The sequence below is a fragment of the Polyodon spathula genome, chromosome 3 (genome assembly GCF_017654505.1).
Source record: "Polyodon spathula isolate WHYD16114869_AA chromosome 3, ASM1765450v1, whole genome shotgun sequence".
NCBI lineage: Eukaryota > Metazoa > Chordata > Actinopteri > Acipenseriformes > Polyodontidae > Polyodon > Polyodon spathula.
In genome coordinates this window covers 6,870,343-6,894,761 of record NC_054536.1, presented here as the reverse complement: position 1 = coordinate 6,894,761, position 24,419 = coordinate 6,870,343, and the positions used below count along the sequence as shown (strand labels likewise).

The 24,419-nt window shown below is 38.8% G+C and overlaps 1 protein-coding gene across 7 annotated transcripts in view; it reads left to right on the top strand.

The window, feature by feature from the left end:
• Positions 1-10,129: 10,129 nt before the first annotated feature.
• Positions 10,130-24,419, top strand: part of LOC121311466 (supervillin-like) — a 37,922-nt gene continuing 23,632 nt past the window's right edge. For 3 of the 7 annotated variants that reach the window (XM_041243955.1, XM_041243956.1, XM_041243953.1), the window contains exons 1-6: positions 10,131-10,545; positions 13,497-13,560; positions 13,929-14,020; positions 16,313-16,370; positions 16,734-16,876; positions 17,051-17,750. In XM_041243955.1, coding sequence (XP_041099889.1) covers positions 10,488-10,545; positions 13,497-13,560; positions 13,929-14,020; positions 16,313-16,370; positions 16,734-16,876; positions 17,051-17,750 — 1,115 coding nt within the window. In that variant the 5' untranslated portion in view covers positions 10,131-10,487. Of the gene's footprint in view, positions 10,546-13,496; positions 13,561-13,928; positions 14,021-16,312; positions 16,371-16,733; positions 16,877-17,050; positions 17,751-24,419 lie in introns of all 7 variants that reach the window. The other 4 variants (XM_041243970.1, XM_041243964.1, XM_041243954.1 and 1 more) reach the window with 3 other exon arrangements.

The window sequence follows — 24,419 nt, the reverse complement described above, 5'->3', positions numbered from 1 at the left end:
TTTTACTGTGCTTGTTGACGGGTATTAAATGAAACCGAAACAAACCTGTTCATGTTTTCATTTCACAACAATGAAATCCCCTCATTTTTCATTGTCCTGTCCAATTGAGTGCCAGTCAACACTGCAAATCCTCATTGAGTGATATAAAAGCCAGTATAAAGTGAGTTAAAAGCCAATTGGAAGCACATTTCTCTTTCCCTTGGGGCACTGTTAGTTTTACTGCTGTGGCGCAGATGGCAGGAAACATGTCTCTGATTTTTGTCACATACACGTGACCTTCTCTTAGCCCTACCTTAAGCGCTAATTACTCTGAGCTGAATGATCTACCGGTGTTGTATTCTTGGAGATGCTTTTGTAGTATAAAGACTGCAATCCTGCAATCAAAAATGATTTTGTTTCAGACGGATGAAAGAAAGCAGACTCTAAATACATCAACAATATGAGAATAATCGTTTTTTATTGCACGCTGGTGTGATTGGCCGCGTTAGATTTTGAAGTGTCTTTTTAACATTTTTAATATAGTATGTTATTTGTGGGGTGGGAGATTGGCAGGGCTGTATTTAACACTGAATTTGTGAAATCATTTTTAACGTGCAGTTTTTCAAGCACCATTATAATCATATTTTAGGTATTGGGGGTGTTTGTTTCCAAACCAGCATATTTTGTGATCGCTCACTTTATCAAGTCTGACCCTTTTTATTTTTGTAACTAAGTAACTTGGTAAATCATCATTTTTCATAGAATAAAGTAAGACTTGATCAGGGATTTACACATTGCTGAGTTTGAGTCACTGGATTTTTAAATGAAACCATTAACTAACTAAATATACATGTACTCCCATGTAGTTATGTGTATTTTTTTACTCTATTTACACGCATCATTAGCAAAGACCTGCAATTTTTAAATATAATCCTTAAAATGAAATCAAGACCCAGCCATGGCGTGCCTTTTATAGTATAGGAAAGTGGTCTGGAATGTTTCGCACCCCGTGTACAACAAAGGTTTGAGAGGGGCATCTGGATGAGGAATGTCTTGTAGTTCATTTAGGCTACAGTGACACCCCCCCCCCCCCCCCCCCTTTGTCACGTGGCAAAAAAAGTTTCTGAAGTCTGATACCATATGCTACAGTTTCTGTTTGTTTCTGAGACTCTGCATATACTGTCTTTATCCATTAACCCCTAACAGCATTTAAAAAGTTTGAGCTTTTTTCCCCTCACAGTTATTGGTGCACAGCTTGTGCTGCGTTTTGCATAATTAACTAAAGCTGCAGTGGTTCACTGCTGGGCTGTGAGATCAACAACGTAAGGAGGTTTAGAATGGTGTAGTGTTCTCAGTTGTATGTGAATGTAGAGCTGCAAGTTACTGGATGACTTTCTCTTGCTAAAAATAAAAATATTGAATTTAGAATACGTATGTGAGACCCATTTGTTTTTTATCCAAGCTAGTGATTTTTTTTCTTGTATTTTCCTATCAAAAGATAACACACCATGGTAAACCATGTTTGATTTTGTTTATTGGTATTTTTTTTGAAGCTACTAGAACAGTTTCCAGATTCGACACTTCTACCGCGTCTCTGCATTCTGTTAAGCAGTGATTGATAACCGGGAAGCAGAGTCAAAGAAAACTTAAGGCATCTGGGAGTTTGAGATCTTGTAAACCCCCAGAAGCAGCTTGGCATAGGTGCAGAGAGATGGGTCACACTCTTCACCTGATGCAGAGAGACGGGTCAGTGTAAAACTACTACATTCGATTTAGGGTTAGGCTCATTTTCAAATGTTAAGCTGTGTTTTGAATTCTCTCAGCTGGCTCATTGCTGAAAAGCCTGGCCCATCTTTATACACCTGTGCCAGCAGCTGTTTGTACACAAAATTATTTGTGAACTGCTTACTGAAGTTTTATTAAACTTCCTGTGGACATGATGGCGTTGTGTGCACAATGATCTGTTCTGCACAACAATGTAAAAAAACCCAAAAAAACAACAACAATTCTCAAGAAAAGCAAATACCATATTCTTTCATTGCACTGAGCTTTGACTGCCAGAGAGGATAGTTGTCGTTGTAAGTATGCTGCCTCTGAATTCCATTTACAAAGCAGATCTGCCCTTCACAGTTTCTCCAAATAAAGGCACGCCTGTGACTGTGTTAAGCCTCTGTGAGACCTAGAGGCAGAGGTCTGCTCTGCATGCTGGATTGAAGGTTAGTTGGCTGCAGCAAGCTTTTCTGGCTATTTATTTGTCAGTTTTAGGAACATCTTTGTGACCTTGGCAGTAGATGCTATATTGACTTTACAAATCGGTCTGTATATCAGCAATAGCACAGTCTTGAAATACCCATACAGTTGGGATCTCCTTTTCTCAGATTGTACTTCTAATAAAAGTCCCAAGGAGATGTTGAAGTGTAACGTTACTGGTTTTATGATTTACCATGATGATGATGATGATGTATTGTGAGTTTTTTGTTTGTTTGTAACATGTGGTATATGAAAAGAACAGCTTGTGAATTGTTCATTTCACTTGGCTCAACAAAAAATGACTTCTTATATCTTTTTAGAATATCCTTCTATATTTTATATTGGCATACTTGTGCTGAACAAGCTTTAGATATTTGTCTGCTATGGCATTTATGCCTCATTTCCACTGTCTGGCGCTACAGGCTTCGGCTGCCCTCGGCTAGCTGCCGAAATCAAGACAGCGTTTCAGTGCTTTTTACAAACAAGGCCAACCTCGGAAATTCTTGCCGTGTGTCAAAGGTCACTGGGGGATTGTGGGATGGCATTGTGTTTGTTTTAAAGAAACCGAGAGTAACGCTGCCTTTAGAACAAAGCAGTCCGGGCAATGGAAGCTGAACATGAATGAACGTTCATTGCTGTTTCCATAACGGCACGACATGATTTTAGACAGAATTCTCAAGAGCCAATTGAATGAACCCTCCAAAAGAAGACAGATGGAAAGTGAAGTATGAAACAGTAACACATCATAAAGAAATGCCTTAGTAGGGCAGCTAAGGTTGCTTTGTTTTTTTATTTATCAAGTTCCACATGTTTCATCATGGCCGTAAACAAAGAGCTTAAACCCCTCCTGGCTACATGATGACAGACTTCCATTATTACCAGTTTGGCTACATCGAGTATGAGATGCAAACCCTGACCAGACCGCTACGCTCGGCCGCCTGAGTGCGCAGTGTAACACCCTTTTGTTGCCTTGAGCAGCCATAGCCAGGAGTGCCAGGCAGTGGAAATGGAGTATTGGTCTCATGGTACTGCCAGCTTAAGTACTGAAAATACTTCAATACCCCCTGCTGTTTACATTTAATACCCGGGCTCCACTAGCTGTAGTTACCTGCCTTGTCAGCTGTGTGCCAAGTTAAAACTCAGATCTAAAAACTGCAATTGCTGTAATCACTGGGCTCCAGTGGTCCTGTGTGATGAAATTAAAAAGAAGGAAATAAAATTTAAATATGTAATGTACTATGATAAATGAACCATACAGTAATCCGATCTGCCTTCTGTAATAGGCACAGAACACTGGGATTCTTTAAAAAGAGCTCTGCAGTGTCTTCTGTATATTGTAGCTTGCTATTGTAAGGTTTTTTTCCGCTTGTGTGACATTCTTGGTCATTTTCTTCTGTACTAGACAGCGTTTTTTTTTTTTTTTGGATAGGAGGACAGCCAATCTTACAAAGAGTAACAAAGCAACTGTACATTCACGCTTGCTGCATAACCTCAAGAGACAGAGACCCCCCCCTCAATAGAAACAGAACATTGTAGGAATAGTACACACAAGGTAGGTCAGTAAAAATGCATTTCCCTGCCAAGGATAAAACCGATACAATACAGGTGTAACAATAACAAACAAATGTAGGTGACCTACATCCCGTCTGGAGAAAAGAATTTCATTACACGTAACAAATAAAGCTCAAAGTAGCCTCCATAAGAATCTGTTAAACAAGCGTTCCTCACTCACTGTTATAAACAGCCAGCAAAAATTATTTCATGTGGTTATTTCTTCTTCTTCTTCTTCTTCAAAAAAGGTTTTCAGAAACAAATCTGGCCCAGACACCATTCGGTTCCCTTGGCAAAGGGTGCATCACGATTTGATGCTTTTGGCTCATACAATGGATTTCTAACCTTAAAAAACACAACTGGTAATGCAATTAACCTGTCAGTAATGTATTTCTTTCATGCTAAACTTAAATTGGTCTACAGCGCATGGTAGCAAAGTTTGGAAACAAAACTATTTATAGTGCACCAAGAGCTGTGGCACATTTTCATTGTATCGGAGCTCCTTAAAATCAGTCATGCAACATGAAAGGCAAGCTCCCTTCCTCCCACATGCACACAGACAGACAGACAAAAACAAGGCGTCCCTTCTAGGGATTACGTATTGGTAACTCGTATTTCAAATAGCAATACAAGACATGACTTGTGTGTGTGTGTGTGTGTGTATATATATATGTGTATGTATGTATATATATATATATATATATATATATATATATATATATATATATATATATATATATATATATATGATAGAAGTCAGAAAGCAGACCAGCTAAAGTAGGCCCAGGATTTCTGATCTTTAGCTCCAGAATTGAGCAACGTGTGTTTGTTTTAATTTAATTTGTGCTTAACACATGTTCTAAATTCCTGCGTGTGAAGAACCACTGCTTTAAAATCAATGTCTTACGTCCTGGAAGGTGAAATATAACTATTACTGCTCCCCCTTTTCTTTTGGTTCTTGAGCTTCGACTGAGTTTGAACTAAAATGCATGGAGTGATTGGGTACTGGGGTGTAGCAGTAACTTTTCATCTAGACTGGTGTTTGAAACGGATGTGCCAAAATGAAGTAGATCATACAACCAAATAACTAACAGATCTCCAACAGAAGGACATATTACTGTGTTATTTTGTTGTTGACTAGCCTTTCAAAATGCATCAATACTTACAGTGAAGAAGGCTGATAAAATAGTTTCCCCATACGATATATACATTTAAAAGTGATTTCCAGTAAGAGTGATCCCTGGTGAGGTATTTGTCAGGTATATGTTTGGCTATGGGTTAAAACAGTTTACATACTTGATTTCAGTTTTTTTTTCTTTTTTCCTAAACTGTAAATCTCCCATCGCATGAACACATACTGACAGCAATGCTTTATGTACCCCCTGTTTGCCAAAAGCTGGGTTTTGTAGCTAGCAAGCCCCTGTTTACTGGCAGAGGTAAACCCTGCAGGATCTCCCAGCCAGTCAGATCGCACATTGCCTTAATAGGGTAGGCAGCTGAGAGAAGGTGCTTGGGGACAGACCATGCCGGCTCATAGCTGTTTAAACGACTGCCTCTAGATCACCCCTGAGAAGTGTCCCAGAACTCCAGTGTGAATGAGAGAGCTTCTGCTGTCTGTGATGAAAACTCCTTCTCATGCTAACTAGTGTCTGAAGATTAGCTGACCTTGATCTGTCCCTGCTGCACAAGCCTCAAGGTCTTTCATACAGTGTGTCTTTATTGTTTGAGTGGTATCTTCTAGGCATTTTTACAGAATTGTGCAGCCAATAATTTCTTTTTATTGGTCTGTTTGCAAGACACTGCCATGAGTAATTCTTTAACAACTACCACTTTTAGAAATTACTGGTTTTGTTTGCGTGGTTAATTTGTTGATTTTTGATTTTGGTATTGGAGAACAGCATGTATTGGCAAACCTGTGTGCTGAATTTTGTTTGAATTTGTGTTAGTTTCACCTTTTTTTGTCATTTGAAACTGGCCACCTTGTGTTCAGGCTTTTGGAGCTCCCTGACTTTGTTATAAAAGGCTATTCTGCATCAAACAGAAGAGCAGTGTGAGGAAACCACCCTCCAGCCAAATGGGTTGCGGTTTTGGTTTTTGAGTTGGAGGTGGTGCTGTGTGTTTTTTTTTCAACTGCTTAAGGCTTAGACACAATTCAATGCTGCACTCCTTCTGGTGTGACGCAAGTTGCTAAGTAGAGTAGCAACCCTTTCTGTGGCAGATGCAGGTAAAGTTCTCTGTATATTTGCAATGTGAAGCAACACATATTTGAAAGGGTGTCCCAATTTGAAAAAGTGCGAGTCGCTAGGAGTCCTCGGCCCCCCCCACTCTGACTTATTGAATCCATCTGAGCAAAGACTAGCAGTGTTTGTTGAGTGGCACATGTGGTGCACTAGTTCAACATCATTAAACTGCCAGAAAGATTGATACCATGTGGTTGGCTATTCTGTAAACACACAGTTCTCCCTTGGAGAAACCAGTCCTGGCATGGGCAGCTGAAAATGACCATGAAAAACTAGGTTATTCGTAATGGAAGTTTGTGTATCATACTCTGCTAATCCCTTTTTTTTATTTATTTTTTTGTTACAATATTACAAATTTAAAGCAGGCATAATAGTGAAACTATTCATAGGGTTCCTTGAATTAACACCCTGCAACAGAATGTGTTTCTTTACATTTGCAAGAAATGGTGCAGCACGCCCGTGGAGTAAATGCTTAGTGAATCCAGCTCGGTGAGGTCTCAGTTTCTGGTGTTCCGTTAAGTTCATAAACCCCAGAGGTACAAGAAGAGAAACTCCTGCCAAGGTTGGCAGTAATTGGATAACTGGATCAGCAGCTGAAGACCATGGAAGCCAAAAAAATAAGTGAGGTTGTTTGAAAATTCTGTGCTTACTTGTGATTAGGGTGTCCCTCTATTTGTAAATGTGTCGACCAACTGTGTTAAATAAATAAATAAATAAAAACCTAGACCGATAACACTTGGACACATTGGTTACTAAGCAGCAACATTTATCCGGGAATTAGTCAATGTGGTAAAGCCAGTGACCTGAAGTACTAACGCAAACCTTAATCCCTGTTAATTTTCAATATGCAAGGTTTTATTGTCAACAAATGGCCTGTTCTTTGACCTCTAATGAGCATAGGAAAATAACTGGATATTCTATCCTGTAATTAACCAGGCCTTCTGACCGGTCAGCAGAACACACCACTTGTAACTGGAAAGCACACCCTCGCTGTGAGAGAGCAGATGCTGGTGCTGTGGCAATGTTTCTGTCTTTACTCTGCCATTACTGAAACATGTATGTTGTCTACCTGTCTCAGACCTATCTCTCAAATACTCCTCCTGCCTGCCTGCTGCTTTCACTTGTAATAACACAACTAAAAAGACATAATTATCTGTAAAGGTCAAGCAAGGCTTGCACCTTCCAGTACCTTACCTTCTAACAGCTTGGTCACATTGAAGGTAATCCATGGGGTGCATTTTTGTAGTCTTGTGAGCAATGATTTGCCAGTGCATGGGTGCCAGCGAATCAGCTGGAGAGCCCTTCTAGCGGCATTATACAGTACGTACAACTGCCACCATGCTTGGGCACCTCCATACTACCACCATTGGATGACCACTGTTTAAGCTCAGGGCCAAAAGTAGATTTTTATAAATTAATTTTAATAGCATTCAATGAAGCATTCCAGTTTTTGCCATTCATCTTTAACCAAAAAATGACTGGGCATCAAAGGCACCTGCATGACAGGTCTTATTGTTGGTTTTCATTGGGTCTGAAAAAAACACTATCGGGGTTGGGGCAATTTCCTTTTTAAGATGAATTCCCAATTCCCATTCCGTTGTAATCCAATGCAAATTCCAAGTCCTTCAGGAAATCATTTGGAAGACTTGGACTTGGAATTGATCTCAACCCTTTACACGATGGAACTGTTTTGCCTAAAATACATCTGTACGATGAATTCACGTTCATCTACTGGCAGATAAGTGTATATCGGTGTACATTTAATATGGAACGTCAAGCAAGCAAGTCTTTACAAATTTGTTTTCTAGGCGTTCCTTAAAACCAATGTACAGCTGGTTGTTTCTGTAAGAGGCTTATTAGATGACTTGAAAAAATATTAAAGTGTACTGTACAGGTTTTTATTTAATTATTTTATTTCTGGAAACAGTACTTGGCAGAAATCTAAAATGACTGAAGTGTGAAGCCAACCATTCCATTAACATTCAGTATTTTAAAAGGATTGCAGTATTGATAATGATAATTGGATTGATGGATTACATGACATGCTTGGAGGCAGTGTGAGAATTGATCTAATGTTGCTGTAATGTTTACCGTTACTCATTGAGATCAGCAGGGTTCAGGGAATTTGGCATGTTTGGTGAACAAATTGCTTTCAGCTTGGAAAATAAATAATGCATGAAAAATACTCGTTATCCAATTTATTGTTCTTTTAATCTCGGGACAAAATGGCCATGAAGTAAAATCTTTATGGATTTTGGTAATGAGGAGCATTTGTGAAGAATTTCTTCTTCACAATATATAGTATATATGGTATATATATGGTATATATAGAATCCCTTGATTTTTAAAATCTCTTGATTTTAAATTGCCAATTTTGCACTGCATTCATAATTTTTGCACTTTTTTGTCAGTTTAGTACTGGTAGTATCAATTCTGACCCACCCCTATTTTTCGTATGCTGACCCAAACATATTTTTGGGTAATGCCCTTCTGGAATCAGACGGATACAGTAATTGTAGCAAACGGAGGTAACAGCACGTTTTTATTTAGAACAGTGATATTGGGGTGGAAGAGCACAGGGTAGGCAGAAAAACGGGGGAAGGGTTGAACACTTGCACACATACACAGCTCTCCTGATGCAGCCCCATCTGGCTTGTCACGCGGACTCCTGTCCGGCTTCCCTTCTTCTCACAGTCGCTCTACTGGTTGTCTGTCCTGTACCTCTCGCCTTCTTCCTGGATTGTGGTGGTTCTCTCTATTCTTACTCGTCAGTTTGCTTGTCATCTCCTTCTCTCCCATCATATCCAGCTCGCAGTCCTTTTAGACTGCCCCACCCCCTCTCGTTCCTGAGAATCTATTTGGATTAAACCTCCCATTAGCCTCCTCCTCCTCCTTCCGTCCAATCAGCGCTCCTGTCACCTGTCCATCACACAGGTCCTCCTAGGATACAAATCCATAATTCACATAATCAGTCATTACACCGCGTAACACATTTTTTTTTTATTTATTTATTTATTTATTTATTTTTTTGTTCCTGGGTAGTAAGTGTTATTTCCTAATTGCTTATGCCTCAAAAGTATAGAAAATGGCTATTATTCCCCACAAACTTTGCTTTTGTGACCAGGACAGTGATATTTCAATGTGAACGAAAAGACACAACTTTTGCCCATTTTCCCATTGGAAATAGTGATATTTTGAGATATCACTGTCCTGGTCACAAAAGCAAAGTTTGTGGGGAATAATAGCACATAGTGTTATCTGTAGCCTATTAAACTTTGTATAACCAGCTTGTAAGGGATCTACAGTGCAACACATTCAGTTGTAGAATATGATGCAGTAATGCTAAAATGTATTCAAAAATGGTTTCCAATAGAAGTCTTTTCACAACTTTTATCACTTAATAGGATGCTTCCCATTTAAATCTTAGGGCTATTTCTATTCGTAACAGACATAGGTAGATCCTTACGGAAATTCCCCAAAACAATTCCATAAAATTCCTATAACTCCTCCCCACCACCCCCCTTTTTATGGTTTTTTGCTTAATTTAAAGGTCCAGATGCTGGTCCCTGTCCAGCTAATTAATCAGTGTCTAATAAAGGAAGAGATTTTTTATAAAAGAAACAGGTACTGGAGTTGTTGTATTGTTCATGCATAATTGCCTTTTTACAGTTTTAAAGCCTTTTCTATAAAATGCCATTTAAAAAAAAAAAAACCCAAAAACAGCTGGCCACGGTTGTAAATCTGTGGGGTTTGCCTTACCCCACACGTTCTGCCTTGTATTCAAATATTTAAAATCATTTTGGAGTCTGTTGCATTTTTTTCAGTTTTTTTCTCTTTCTTTCTATTCCATAATGTTGCTCATATGTTGTCTATAAATCACAACTGTGAAAACCATTATTTTTTTTGGCTTGACTTTAGATAGGCGAAATATTTAACATAATGATATGATTAGTCGGAGCCAATTCCCCTGGCAGCCCGGGAGCTGATTTTGTGTTCTCTCTCAGAGCACTCCTTACACTTTTCTGATTACATAGAGATCAGTGGAATTTCTTGTCCATTAGAGAAGACTGTTTCTCTTCTTTGCTTAAGGAGCCTCACTTGTGTAGCTGTCGTGCTGTATCTTTTCCCAGGAAACATATGTTGGGACCACCACCTGGCCACACATTTGCAGCTCTTTCGTGGTTCAGTCTCCTGAACGCACTGATCCAATCTGTTTTAGCATTTTATTGTGCTAATTGTTGCCTGTAATCTGATTACCAGCCTGAGCTGCTTTTGCCCCTGCAGTGTTTTGCGATGCATTTGCTGTATTCCCTGAGCCCAGTGATAGCCTGACAGCTCCAGTCTGTTCAGAGCTGCTGGTAGGAATCTCCTTGCTCTGCAACACAGAAGGGCCTGCTAGTGCTGTGTGTTGGTTTAAAATTAGCTGCTACTGGTACTGTTGCTGAAACCTCATCTTCTCCTGCAATTATGTTCAGGAACCGCTGGATTTCCAACTATGTGGGAGCCATAAAGTACTGTGGGGAAGGTAAGTGCCGAAGTGTGTGCTGCTGGACAGCATGTTTGTCATGTGTCCTTGTGCTGCGCAATCTGAGGATCCAAAGACAGTAATCATACATGGTCAGTTTACTGTAGAGGTGTAAAGTTTTGAGTATTTTGTATCCAAGCATGAGTTTAAAGTTTAAGTGAGCTTTTTGATCTTTGTGGATGGCATCAAGAATTGAGTTTGATAGGTGTTGTGATTTGATAAGTTTGTTTGATATTCACAACAGGTGTCGCAGGCATTCATGTGCATTTTTATATATACTGTAAAAACCTTTGTATAGGTCTATTTTCTAAGTATTTTTAGGGGGTCCTCAAAAGGGGGGAGCGACTTATACACTGGTGTGACCTATAGGCTTTTTCCTGAAATTGTTGTCTCCAAAAAAGGGGGACGGGGGAGCGCCTATACACCAGTTTTTACAGTACATTATGTGTTTAATTATACATATTACATTTACTATTTTTTTTAATTTAGTGCAAAGGGTTAGAGAATGTTCTTCTAGAAAGGCAATGGAAAGTTGATCATTTAGATTTCTGTTGACTTCAGGGTGTGGGCTGGATAATTGTAGTACTGTATGTCAGTACAAAAGATTATCCTGTACAGTATGTGATGGGCTTTAGCAGGTGGATATTTTTAGACAGGTCCATTATGCGCTGCTTCTTTTTAGGTGATTGGACTGAGGATGTGCAGAGGGAAGCTGATTATACAATCGCCTGGCTTGGTGACTAGCACACTGATATGCAGAAAAACTGAAAGGGACTTGCAGGCGATTTTCAACCTGCTGGGGAGATTTTTAAAGTTTTGTGTGTGGTGGGGTTTTTTTCACCATAAAACTATGGCCATGTATTTTACTGGTGTCAACTGAACGTTTAAATACAACGTTTTCTACTAAAGTGAAATACATGAAATCTGGGAAAATATGCAATAAATGTTTTGCCATTCTCAAGTTTTAATGTCAAATGTATGTAAAGACGTGGTGAATAATTAGAGTAGTAATGAGCTTTGTTTAGCTGATATTGAGCTGGGGCCATAAACAAATAATTGGGGAAAAAAAAAAACTTAATACTTTATACACAGTTTCAAATGAGAATTCCCTTTTCCTTCCAGGTAGAGCTGAGATTGTCAAGATAGATTGTGCAGTGTATTTATCTATGGCAGAATTTTTAGTGTATGAAGTTTGAATGTCCATGGTCTCAGAGATTTCTTGCATGCCAATTGCCTTGCAGTCATTTTTACACAGGGCTGTTTCTGGTTAGCCCATACTGTCCCAACCAATAAAATCTACCTTTACATAAATCTGCTGCTGTTTTTACAAGCCATGTTCTCAATGTTTTTGTATATTGAAGATATATATATATATATATATATATATATATATATATATATATATATATATATATATATATATATTATTACACACAGAGGACAAAATTCACAAAAGGCACAATTGCCGTCTTTTGTTGCTAAAGATTGGCTGCAAACCACCAAGAATGATACACTTGAACACGTAAAGGATATATTTGCCTTGCCTTGAAGTGAATTAAAACTGCCCAATCAGAATGGGTTTGCATGGAATCCATGACCCAAGGCAATATGCCTGGCCTATATTTTCTTGCCATGGCTGACATAGTTATTACTGAGTCCTAATTAAGCACCTTGTGCAGTTGCAAGAAAGTTATTAAAGTAGCAAAACATAATTCTAAAAGAATGTAACCAGGGATCGTTCCTCATTATGACAGAACACACGATGAGAAGATACTGTGTTTATAGAAGCTGATGCAGGCATAGGTTATCCTCGAGCTATAAACTGCAGATTTTTCCTTTTACAGCACAAAGGAACTTCAATGTCCTTTACCGGTGATTGAACTGTAACTTGTTTTGCAAAATTCAAGTTCGCTTTGTCGCATCTTGAGGTTCGTTATCTGATCTTTACCACATAATGAACCCTGTTGAGTTATGGCTTGTACTGTATAACCCCTGTGTTGCGGTGTGCTGATGCCCTTGACTTCCCACATGCCTTGAAGCATCTCTTGGTCTATTATCATCTGTCTGAATCTAGTAGATCATTTGTGCTTTTGGGGTGGGGCAAAATATGGCTTGTATTAAACTGGGTCCTGTGATGGAAATTAGCTTGCACATTAAAAACCAAGCTTTTTCACCTAGTCTGAATGTAGGCCAAGGTCACTGATGCTTCATTTGCTGAGCTATTCAGCTGAACTGAGGGGAATTAGGAAGTGCAATACATGTTGGTTTTCAACACACATTTATAGTTGAACTATTTCTGTGTGTGCATAATATTCACCTTCCTTGCTGATCTATTGCACCATACTTTTATTGTTTTCCTCCTGTGGATGCAAGACCCGCAGTAGTTCTATGAGCATTGTTGCAGGGGGACTGGTTATTGTTTACACTCTGTCATATCCTCAGCTGTATTTGGGGATATGACAGATTTGGGAGCTGTAGCAAGGCCTTGAGGATGCTTTTAAATCTAAGTTTAAAAAGTCAACGTGGTGTGGTGACTGAAACAGAAAATGGTGTAAGAAGTGAATCTAAGCATTTAAGCACCAAGTTTCTCTCGAAGTGAATCACACCTGACCAGGGGTTACTTCTTCGAAGGACGGGAATGCAATAGTACCTGCCTCAAGTGTATAACTGGGAGAATCCCAAATAACCCTTTTTTATAAAGTCAAACTAGGCAAAAGGGAGATTTTAAAGAGCCTACCAGGGTAATTTTAGGGACCAGAAGATTCATCCTTTTGAGTTTGTTTGTTGTTGCGTTAGATGTTCTAATAAACAATATATATCTTCATCAAAATAAGTGACCTGAGACTCTTCCATCTGACTGATGCTTTTTAAATGATTTATTTTAACATTTTTATGATTGTTTGAAATGGCAAAAGGTTAACCTGTTGCTCTGCCTTTTTTGTTTCTTGTAGGATTTGAAAGTGAGGCTTCCATCAGATTTGAAAATTCAAGACTATTGCAAAGGAGGGCACTAAGGTACAGAGAACTGAATCTATTCCAAGTAAATGTCACCATATGTTTGTCAGTGCTGTACTGGGGGCAACTATCAGTCTTTAGAGGAACTTTGACTTGCTTAGTGTTTTTTAAAATCATTCATTCATGTGGGGGGAATATATAGAATATATCTATCTATCTGTCTGTCTGTCTGTGTCTATCTCATTTCCACATGAATGAAGTGGAGACAGACCAAATGTGGTGAAACGTGATAGAAAACATAAATATTGTGAAATGAATGGCCCATGTCAACTAGAGGTAACCTGAAACATTGCATACCAATCCTGGTTTTGTTATTATCATAAACTGACTGTTTTAAGTTTATTGGATCATCTATGTTTTCTTCACAGCTTCCAAAAAGAACTGTCCTTTGAAGACAAAGAACAATTGTGCAAGAGCACACAGGACATTGATGCTAATATTTTGGCAGTGCTTCCAAAAGGTCAGTGAATCTTTTTTCTTGTTGCTGCGTGCTTTGAATATGTTGGTTATGAATTGCTAGATACGTTTGTGTTTTTTACATTTTGTTTTGTGTTGGATGTAAAGAAATGTAATGCAAGAATTACAATTTGATTAACATGTTAATTAGCAGGTACAACCTTTTTAAACAACTGAGTAAAAGCAAAATTTCCATGTTTGTAAATTGAAACCTGATGCTTTTCAGCATTTGTGTAGAAATGCATACAAAATCATTATAGGTATGGTGTACAGTCATTTACAGTACATTGACCTGTTAACTTTCTTTTTATAGTGTTTTTGCAAACCATGCAAGGGTGGCTTTTAGATATCAAGGAGTTTATTTTTAAAGCTATATTTTTATGTAGGAGTCTAACTATACCAAAATAAAAGGTTTCAAAGAAAGGTTAGCGGTATGGCTTTGATTAAAACCATAAACTGCTATTGTCAATGCAGTCATCTGTCACCTGTTGACTGTCCATTGGCACTTTCAATGTGCCTCAGTGTGAGCAAGTTCTCGCCTCGGCAGGCAGGTGTTTCTTGGGTCAATGTGTTCGCTTGCAGGAAACGCAGATCCTTGGTTTCAGTAAAACTTTACATTAGCATTTCAACAAACCTACAGTAGGTTATTGATTTGTATCTACTGGGGGATACATGCCCCCTAGCCAATGGGTATATGGGGGGTCATCAGTATAGACGGGCTGTCGGTCACACTTGAAGTTTGAGTTGTATTTTGAGAGCGTTTCTTTTAGTTTAAGAAGCTTGGTATGGGCATTCTTGATGGTATCCCTGGTGTATTGGTGAGTTGCTCATGCATGAGTTCTGCCCTGCCGCTGGGTGTTTCTTATTGTATAAGTGAAGCCATCTCAAGCAGTTTGGGTTCTACCTACTCTGTGAAATGATTTCTTCTATTAAAAGTATGCATGCCATTAACAGTACAGTACAGTTCACCACAGTGAACTTCTCCATGGTATTGGCACCTGAATGATGTACCTTAGGAAGCTCTGAGATGGTGATGTTTATCAGATGTAGATGGTGTCGGTCTCCTGGTTCTGTTTAATAACCTTGGAGGATATGTATTATATTTTATTGACTAGTATGATAAGTCTTGTTGGGATGCTAATTTAACAAGCTGTCCGTATGGTGTAGGCCAAAAAACAACTTTCGGGGGTAACTGTTTTAGTTCAAACAGTGACTTGCAGAGTAAGTGTCTGTTAATCTTGACCTCGCCTTTTGAAAGAGAATGTTCTAAATCCTGAGGCGTCTTTCTTTTGTCTTTTGTAGTTGTGTTCTCAGTGCTGTTGTGAATTTGTTATGGTGCCATTTGATCTGCCTCTGAGCTCATTTCACATCAGCATGTGATTCGAAACCAAGCAAAAGATCCCACTGGAGGCCACCAGCTGTTCAGTTTGAATATGGTGGGGATTGGAATGGAATGTGATTCATTCTATAGAATTGCTGCCTTTAGGCATGATGTCATAATGACATGTTAGAATCAAAGTCATCAAACTGGATAAGAATAGCACATCAATCTTTCAGTTCCTTGGGGGAGAGGTTAGCTAATGAGAGGTACTGATGTAATTCATACCTGCTATGGTATATGCATGGGACTAGTACATGGACCTACCAGGAGGACGGTCGTGTGTATGTCGAGAGGGGCCTTATATTATATAATATATATATATATATACATATATATATATATATATATTATATCTATATATAATATATAAATATAATATAGTATATATATATAATTATAATTGGATATAAATTACAGCAACCTATAAATTACTTTATTTTACAGCAAGACCTTACACTGTGTAACACATTAAAATAAAGATATCCCAGGAGTAAAGAATACAACTATACGTACTAAACAACTGTGTGTTAGAAGTGACATGTAATGTTTGAGTTAAGAGTCTGGATCTGAAGTTGGATCTGAAAAGACAGCAGTGCGTGTTCAGTCAAGTCCTATTTTTGTATTCCTCCCCATCCCCCTCCAAGCTCAGAGAACTGCTACAGAGTTGTCATATGATTTAGTGTTGAGGTCCCAGCACTATTTAGGTCCATAATAATGGAGGTAGAATTTGTGAAACTAAAACAAGCCATGTTATTTTTAAACAATATCTGATTTATGTGGTGATGCATGAATTTCATTCATGATAGATAGATAGATGGATAGGTAGATATTGTAGGTGCCAGGGTCAAAATTCTTAAACAATTTTGAGTTCTGTGCATTTTCTAAAACCTTTTTTTACTTTCTTCTTTCTTTCAGTTTCAGAATTAAGAAAGCGTTTTGAACCTGAAAGCCATACTGCTTTGGAAATGAACAGGTACAATGACATCACTTCCTATGAAGCTTAGATATGAATAAAATGTGAATGGAGTAGTCGACATTTTCAGACAGGAGGAATACAGTATTAAGAATTTGGTTATCCTTTGACCTGTAAGTAACCAAAGCCCTTAATGTCACTATGGGTGAGGTGATGGAATCTGGGCTTGATCTTTCTGCAGAACTGATGTGGTGGACACTTTTTTTTGTTTTTTTATTATTGGTTCATATTTTAATTGTAATGGTTCATATTATTATTGTTATTATTATGACTGTTACAACTATTATACTGTTACTACTACTACAGCATTCATATATACACCTTGAATGTTCTGTTACCATCTCTGAACTCGATTTTCTGCAGGAAAGAGAGGATTGCCAGGCGTTTAGAAGCCATTGAAAGTGACACCCAGTTGCAAAGCTGTCCTGGTTTAGTTTCACATCGCCTGCTGGAAGAAGACACTCCTCGATACACTCGGGCCAACGACCCTTGCAGTCCATGTGCAGGTAAGGTGGGATTCATTCATTAAAAGCGTGATTCATATTTGTGAAACTTGGCATTGACGACTAGTGCAGCGTTCGGGTGAAAATCCTCAATGTGGTGATTGATGGGAGGAGGCGAAAAATGTCGTTTTAAAATACAATTGAAATTTTTTTTTTCTTTCTTTCCCAATTTCACAGCAAGAAGGTTCAGTAAAGAAGAACTTAATATCCAGGAGAGTGAAGACCCCTCTTCAGAGAGACAGTCTAGAGCTAGGTGTCGCGCGGAGCCCCAGTCTATTCACACAGAGTCAACCTATAGCACAGGAAGCATGGAAACTGCAGGCACGGATTCAAAGGCAGAGAGGATAGCCAGGTACAAGGCAGAGCGGAGGCGCCAGCTGGCAGAGAGATATGGCATTTCGCTGGACCACGAACTGGAATCGGATTTCTCACCCAAGTACCCACGAATGCGAAAGGAACCCGAGGCACTGGCGCAACATGCCCAAGCCTCGCAGAACAGAAAGGAGCAGGAGGAGCAGGACAGAGAACTGAGCTCGCTGTACAGCACCAGGACTGGATTTGTGAGAGAGCCAAAGATCATGCAGTCGAAAGAGAATGCTTTCCGAGAGAGCGTGGACTGCTTTTCCGACCAGGAGAGGATGATGAATCTGGAGAACTACAAGAGGGCACAGGATCCGGGAGCCCAAACAGGGGTTTATGGGAAACCGTTGTTTATGGATGTTTCCACCACCACCACAGTCCCGGGGAAAGACTTTTCTGCAGGCGAGGTGCCAGGCTCACCCAGACATGGCCGCCAGTCATCACTGCAGTCTCCACAGCAGTCACCGGGTGACCTGTTCATTGAGCACCAAGCCCAAAACATCCTCAGCAGACAAGGGTAAGCCTTTATTGGAGTAGTATATTCCACATTACGGTATTGATTGACTCTTCTCTTTTTTATTGTGTGCTTGTTGTGGTTTAGTTTTTCAGGTCATCAGATCAGGTGTTTAAAGAGTAAATAGTTTCAAAGTGTCAATGCCTGCTTGCCTTTTTTTTATGATGAGAGCAGTAATTCTGAGCAGGGTTGGGCTCAATTAATGTTTTTCAATTCCTTTTTAAAATCAATTTCCCATTCCTTTGTAATCAATTCCAACACAATATTGATCAAAATTCTGTATAAAAACAAAACAAAAAAAAAAAACAAAAAAAAAACTCTTCACCATGGCAACCAAGTACAATATCAATTACAATTCCTTCAAGGAAATGGGTTTTAAAAAGGAATTGAAAAACAGGAATTGACCCAACCCTGATTTACAGAGTGGTTATTATAGCAGTCACTCAAATATTGTGTTCATGTTTCACTGTTCGATATGTTTCTGTTGTAGATATGTAACCCGAGCTAGATCAGCCAATGGGCCATGCTTTCAGGCCGTTTCCTTCAGACTTTAACTCCTATTTATTGAAAGATGCAAAACACCTGTTCATTTTACAAAACTAAAACCAAAAAACTAAGTTACATTTTCTTATGCACTTTCAATGTGTTTTGCATCTCATTTTGTAATGTTAACATGATTGGTTTCTCCTTTTAAAAAAAGGGTTAACACACAAAGACAAAAGAACAAAAACGATAAAATTGAACCAAATTACTCCTCTTTCTTTTAAACCTAACAATACCTACATTTCATTGCATTGAATACAGCAGATATTTCTATTTTTTTAAAATTTTGTTTGAGCCTTGCATGGAAATTTAGATGGACAATTTCCCTATCTCAAGAAAAAGATGTGCAAATTGTGTGCTGTTTCAAACAACACCTTTGGAGAAAGTACAGCCTAAAACCAAGGGGCTTATGTAAATGATTCTTTACATTTCCAAAGACAGAAAAGGTGCAGTTGATTGTCCTGATTTATTTCACAAGTCATGGATGATTTATGTAAAGAGAAATATTTATATTCTAATTTGGGTCCATAACTGAGCTTTCACTCGGTCACTACAGTTGTATGGTCTATAGGTACAAGGTGAAGGGTGTAAGCTCTGTTTCAGATGTGCATGCCCGCCCTTCTTTAAACTGTCAGGAATTGATTTCTGGTTAGTGAAAGGGCATCAGATATGTTTCTGCTGAGCAGTCCTCCTGTAAACCAACACTACAGCAACAAGCGGCTCAGACAGGGAATGCCCTTTGACCCTCCTTGGCCCAGGAAAGACTTCTTGTTTCAGATTTCCAAATGGGGTCTCTAATGATCTGTAATTTCAAAATATTTATGTTTTTTTGGCATTCACAGCATTACATGAGTGAGGCTGCTACAAATTGGAACTATGCTACCTGAGAATTATGGGGGTTTAAAATACTGACTGTCATGGATGAGATTGTATTTGTTTTTAGAAAAATTCCTGCATATTGTATTTCTTCAGTTGATAATGCTCATGATGTCATTTTGTTGAGCACTCCTGTAGGAAGATGAATGGTGTTTTGTATGCCCTTCTTAAAGGATGTGGTATTCTTTGGGTGTGAGGTTCTAAATACAACTTTTATGGCAAACCACGTGTAATCAGAATGGCCCGTGACCTCGGGGTCCGGCTGCACTGCCCTTCGTTGCTGCTCTAGAATTTCACAACTTGCAGCCCTGTCATTTTTACATCATGTGAGTTATCACTGGGACAGGAATAAGATTTCAAATCCATTCCACAGCTCTGCTAGTAAAGTTTTGTGTGGGCTCTTAATTTAACTTTTCGTAGTATAAGTATTAATATTTCAGCACTTGAAATTATAGCTTTTATATATAATATATAACTATATATATATATAGATATATATATATATATATATATATATAATATACACACACAGAATATCATAAGTGTGTGTCACACGAACTTTCAAAGTAGCGACAATTTTAATCACCATGATGACCATTTTTTTCTTTTGGTCACTGTAAATATTATTTGCACTTTGCACTTTGTTTTTTTTTGTATTTATTAAAATACCTTTGGACCCTTTTTAAAAATAATACGGCTTTTTAGTGCGTACGCCACAGGCGCATCTGTCCATACAGATTGTTACTGTATGCGGAATCATACACACACACACACACACACACACACACACACACAAAAACAGTAAAATGCCTCTAAATATTTTTATTATGATTTTCTCTAAATGGAAGTGGCAAACTGATCACTTAACGTACACCTATTTAATGATGTAAATAGGTAAGCTTCACAGCCTACAACTACTGTACAAACAGAAAAGTTTGTTTTAGTTTTCAGCATGTCTTTGTCCCTGCATTACGGGACAGCAAAAATAAAATTAGAGTATAAAATACAAATACGTTTTAAAAAAGCAGATTTTGCATACCTTTTTAAAATTAAAGTTTAACAACAATTCATCTTTTTTCTTCTATCCTCGTAGAAGTTTGCATGTTTTTTTTCAGTTTTTTATTTACATATTTCTGTACATTGAGAGGTTTTCTAGCTTTAGGAGCACCTGTTGTCGTACATTTTACACTAGTCACGTTGGTAAAGTTGAGTGCTTTCACTTAAGTGAAAAACCACTTATATATTGCAAGTCACAGGCATTTAAAAAAAAAAAAAAAAGACTGATGTAGATCTGTGACACAATTGTGCAAAGCAGGTTAAAGAAGCATCTTAATTAAGAAAGGAAGGGGGGAAAAAAAATTTTTGTTGTGCGTTTGTTTCGTTCTGTTGTAATTTATATCGGTCACATCAAAACAAGCACAACAACTCAGGTAAGACAGACATTAAATGTATTTATCTAAATACTAGAAGTATCAGAAACAAAAGGTTAGAACTTGAAGCTACTGCACTAACAAATAACTATGATGTGATAGGAAAGACAGGCAGGACAGAAGAGGTGGAGGGGTAGCACTATTCATAAGAAACAGTCTTGAAGCCCAGGTATTAAATCTGGACAAAGAATACAAAGCTGAATCAATATGTGTCAGAATAATGGACAAAAATTCAAAGGGCATAATAATAGGAGCATGCTATAGATCACCAGATTCAGACAGCGAGCAAAATAATCTGTTATACAATGACATTAGAAATGTGTGTAGCAAAGGAGAAGCCATGCTAATGGGGGATTTCCACTTCCCCCATATAAAATGGGAAAACTTGTGGGGAGCACGACGGACGAAATTGAAATGACAAATGGCTGCTTCCTAACACAATTTGTTAAGGCACCGACTAGAGGGGAGGCATGCCTTGATTTCGTCTTTTCAAATAACGAAGACAGAATAAAGGTCAGAGAACCACTGGGAAACTCAGATCACAACATGGTTTTGTTTGAAGTGCTTTTTAAAATCCAAAAAGTAATGACTAAAGCTAAGGTTTACAATTTTAGAAAGGCAAACTGTGAAGGTATGAAACAGGGACTAACAGAAGTAGATTGGAGTAAAATAGAGAAAACATCCACAGAAAAAGGATAGCTGTTTTTTAAAAATGTAGTGTTAAGAGGCGCAAATCATTTACATCCCAAAAGTAGACCAATCTAAATCTAAAACTAAATTACCAAAATGGTTTAATAGATCAATTAAAAAAATATTCAGCAAAAAAGGCACTTTACAGAGCATTTTAAAAGGGACCAAAAACAAATTACACAGAAAGAGTACACAGAACTGCAAACGCAAGTCAAAAAGGAAGTTAGAAAGGCCAAGAGAGAAATAGTAAATAAATTAAATGATTACTTTTCACAAGTTTTTACAAAGGAAGATATAGACAACATGCCCCACATGTCAACCTGTTCCTATCCAGTTTTAAATATCTTTAGCATAACCGAGGCAGAAGTGTTAAAGGGACTAGGAGCTCTTAAAATCCCCTGGGTCGGATGAGATCCTCCCAATAGTACTCAGATGAAAGAAGTTATTTACAAACCTCTAACCAAGATCATGCAACAGTCTCTTGACACAGTGGTTGTACCGACAGACTGGAAAATTGCAAACAATACCGATCCACAAAAAGGGAAACAAAACCGAACCAGGTAACTACAGACCAATAAGCCTGACTTCTATTATATGCAAACTTATGAAAACTATAATAAGATCCAAAATGGAAAATTACCTATATGGTAACAGTATCCTGGGAGACAGTCAACATAGTTTTAGGAAAGGGAGATCGTGTCTAACTAGCCTGCTTGATTTTTTTGAGGATACAGCATCAATAATGGATAATTGCAAAGCATATCTTCTTCTTCCTGTCGTTGTCCCGCTGGTACAGGGTCCGCTCTTCGGATCTTTGAACGTCACGTCGCTCGGTCTTGCGCCTCGTTCGGGTGCAGGCTGCTGATTTTCATATCCGCATTGATCGTGTCCTGCCATCGCTGCTTCGGTCTTCCACGTGGGCGCTGGCCGTCGATCTCAAGATGGTAGGAGATGCTGGCGACGGTGCCAGGCTCTGCTCGTTGGACGTGGACGCACCACCGTAACAGTCTTTCCCGCATTTTTGCGTCAATAGGAACGATGCCAAACTGCCCATTGTCCAGCGAACCATACGCATTTCCATGGCATGAAGATGACGCTTGACGGCTTTGGTCGTAGGCCAGGATTCAGGCCCATACAGCGCCACTGGGCGGACGACTGTTTGGTAGATCTTCGACTTCAGGCGGGTTGGCATCTTCCTGTGGCATAAGATTCCTGTGACCTCTCCACCTCATCCAGGTTGCGTTGACTCGCCCTCGCACGTCGCAGTCGATTCCGCCATCGCTCTGCAGGTTGGATCTCAGGTACCGGTACTTGTCAGTCTTTGCCAGGTCCACGCTGTTGACTTGGATGGAACCAGCGGCTGGGCTCGTTTCCATGTACTCGGTTTTCGCAGTGTTGAGGCGAAGTCCAAACTGCCAAAGTCGATCGTTCCAGGCCTGTACCTTTTCGCTGCAGCTCTTCCCTGGTTGTGGCTGCGAGCATGATGTTGTCAGCGTAGAGCGGGGTCCACGGGACGTTGCGCCGCAAGTCATGCGTGATGGTGTCCATGACGAGGATGAAGAGGAGTTGTAACAGTGCAGAACCCTGGCGGATGCCAACCTTCACAGGGAAGCTGTCAGAGATGCCGACTGAGCACCTCACGCGGCTGGTGGCGTTCGTGTAGAGCATACGGACCCAGTTGATGAGAAGTTCCGGCACTTCGTGGTCGCGCAGCACGTACCAGATGAGTTGGTGCGGGACACGGTCGAAGGCAAAAATCCTGCATAAAAGATTAATTCTCAAACTGAACGCAGTAGGGATTCAAGGAAATGCATTCACATGGATTAGAGAAACCTCAAAATGGAGTGAGATAACCAGTGGAGTACCACAGGGATCAGTATTAGCTCCTCTGCTGTTCCTAATCTACATTAATGATTTAGATTCTGGTATAGTAAGCAAACTTGTTAAATTTGCAGGTGTCACAAAAATAGGAGGAGTGACAAACACTGTTGCAGCAGCAAGGGTCATTCAAAATGATTTAGACAAGATTCAGAACTGGGCAGACACATGGCAAATGACATTTAATAGAGAAAAGTATAAGGTACTGCACGCAGGAAATAAAATGTACATTATAAATATCATATGGGAGATACTGAAATTGGAGAAGGAATCTATGAAAAAGACCTAGGAGTTTTTGTTGACTCAGAAATGTCTTCATCTAGACAATGTGGGGAAGCTATAAAAAAGGCCCAAAAGATGCTCGGATACATTGTGAAAAGTGTTGAATTTAAATCAAGGGAAGTAATGTTAAAACTGTACAATGTATTAGTAAGTCTTCATCTTGAATATTGTGTTCGGTTCTGCTCACCTCACTACAAAAAGGATATTGCTGCTCTAGAAAGAGTGCAAAGAAAAGTAACCACAATTATTCCAGATTACTAAAGTAATACAAAGATGACCACAAAAGATTTAGAAGTGAGTAATTTTTCGAGATTTACAATTATACTGTATTTACAGTATAATTGTGAATCTCGAAAAACTACTCACTTCTAAATCTTTTGTAGTCATCTTTGTATTACTTTAGTATAAATACATGTTAATTTGGATTCAGATGTTGTTTTTTTTCTGACTTTATGTGAACGAAAAGACACACATTTGCCCATTTTCCCATTGTAAATAGTGATATTTTGAAATATCACTGTCCTGGTCACAAAAGCAAAGTTTGTGGGGAATAATAGCCATGTTCTATACTTATGAGGCATAATCAATTGGGAAATAACACTTACTTCCCAGGAAAAAAATAAAATAAAATTTTTGTTACACAGTGTAATTTATATCTGTATATCAACTTATATAGCAGTCCTAATAATTGTTGATTTGATATACAGACAGCCCTTCATATCAGTGCTTCACTTGCAATGCATCCTGGATGTTCTTTCATATATAAATAGTGCATCTCCCTCTCCCATGTCAGTTTCAGATGGCAGATCTGACTGTTAGGCTGATAGAAGGTTCTCAGTCAGCAGGTGTCTCTGTATTCAAGGCTGCACCCAGGAGCAGTAACCAAAATGACTGCTCAAGAAATATAATCTATATGCTCTATTATGATAGACATAAAAGAGGCTTCCAGAGGTATACAGTTTTATTCATTATA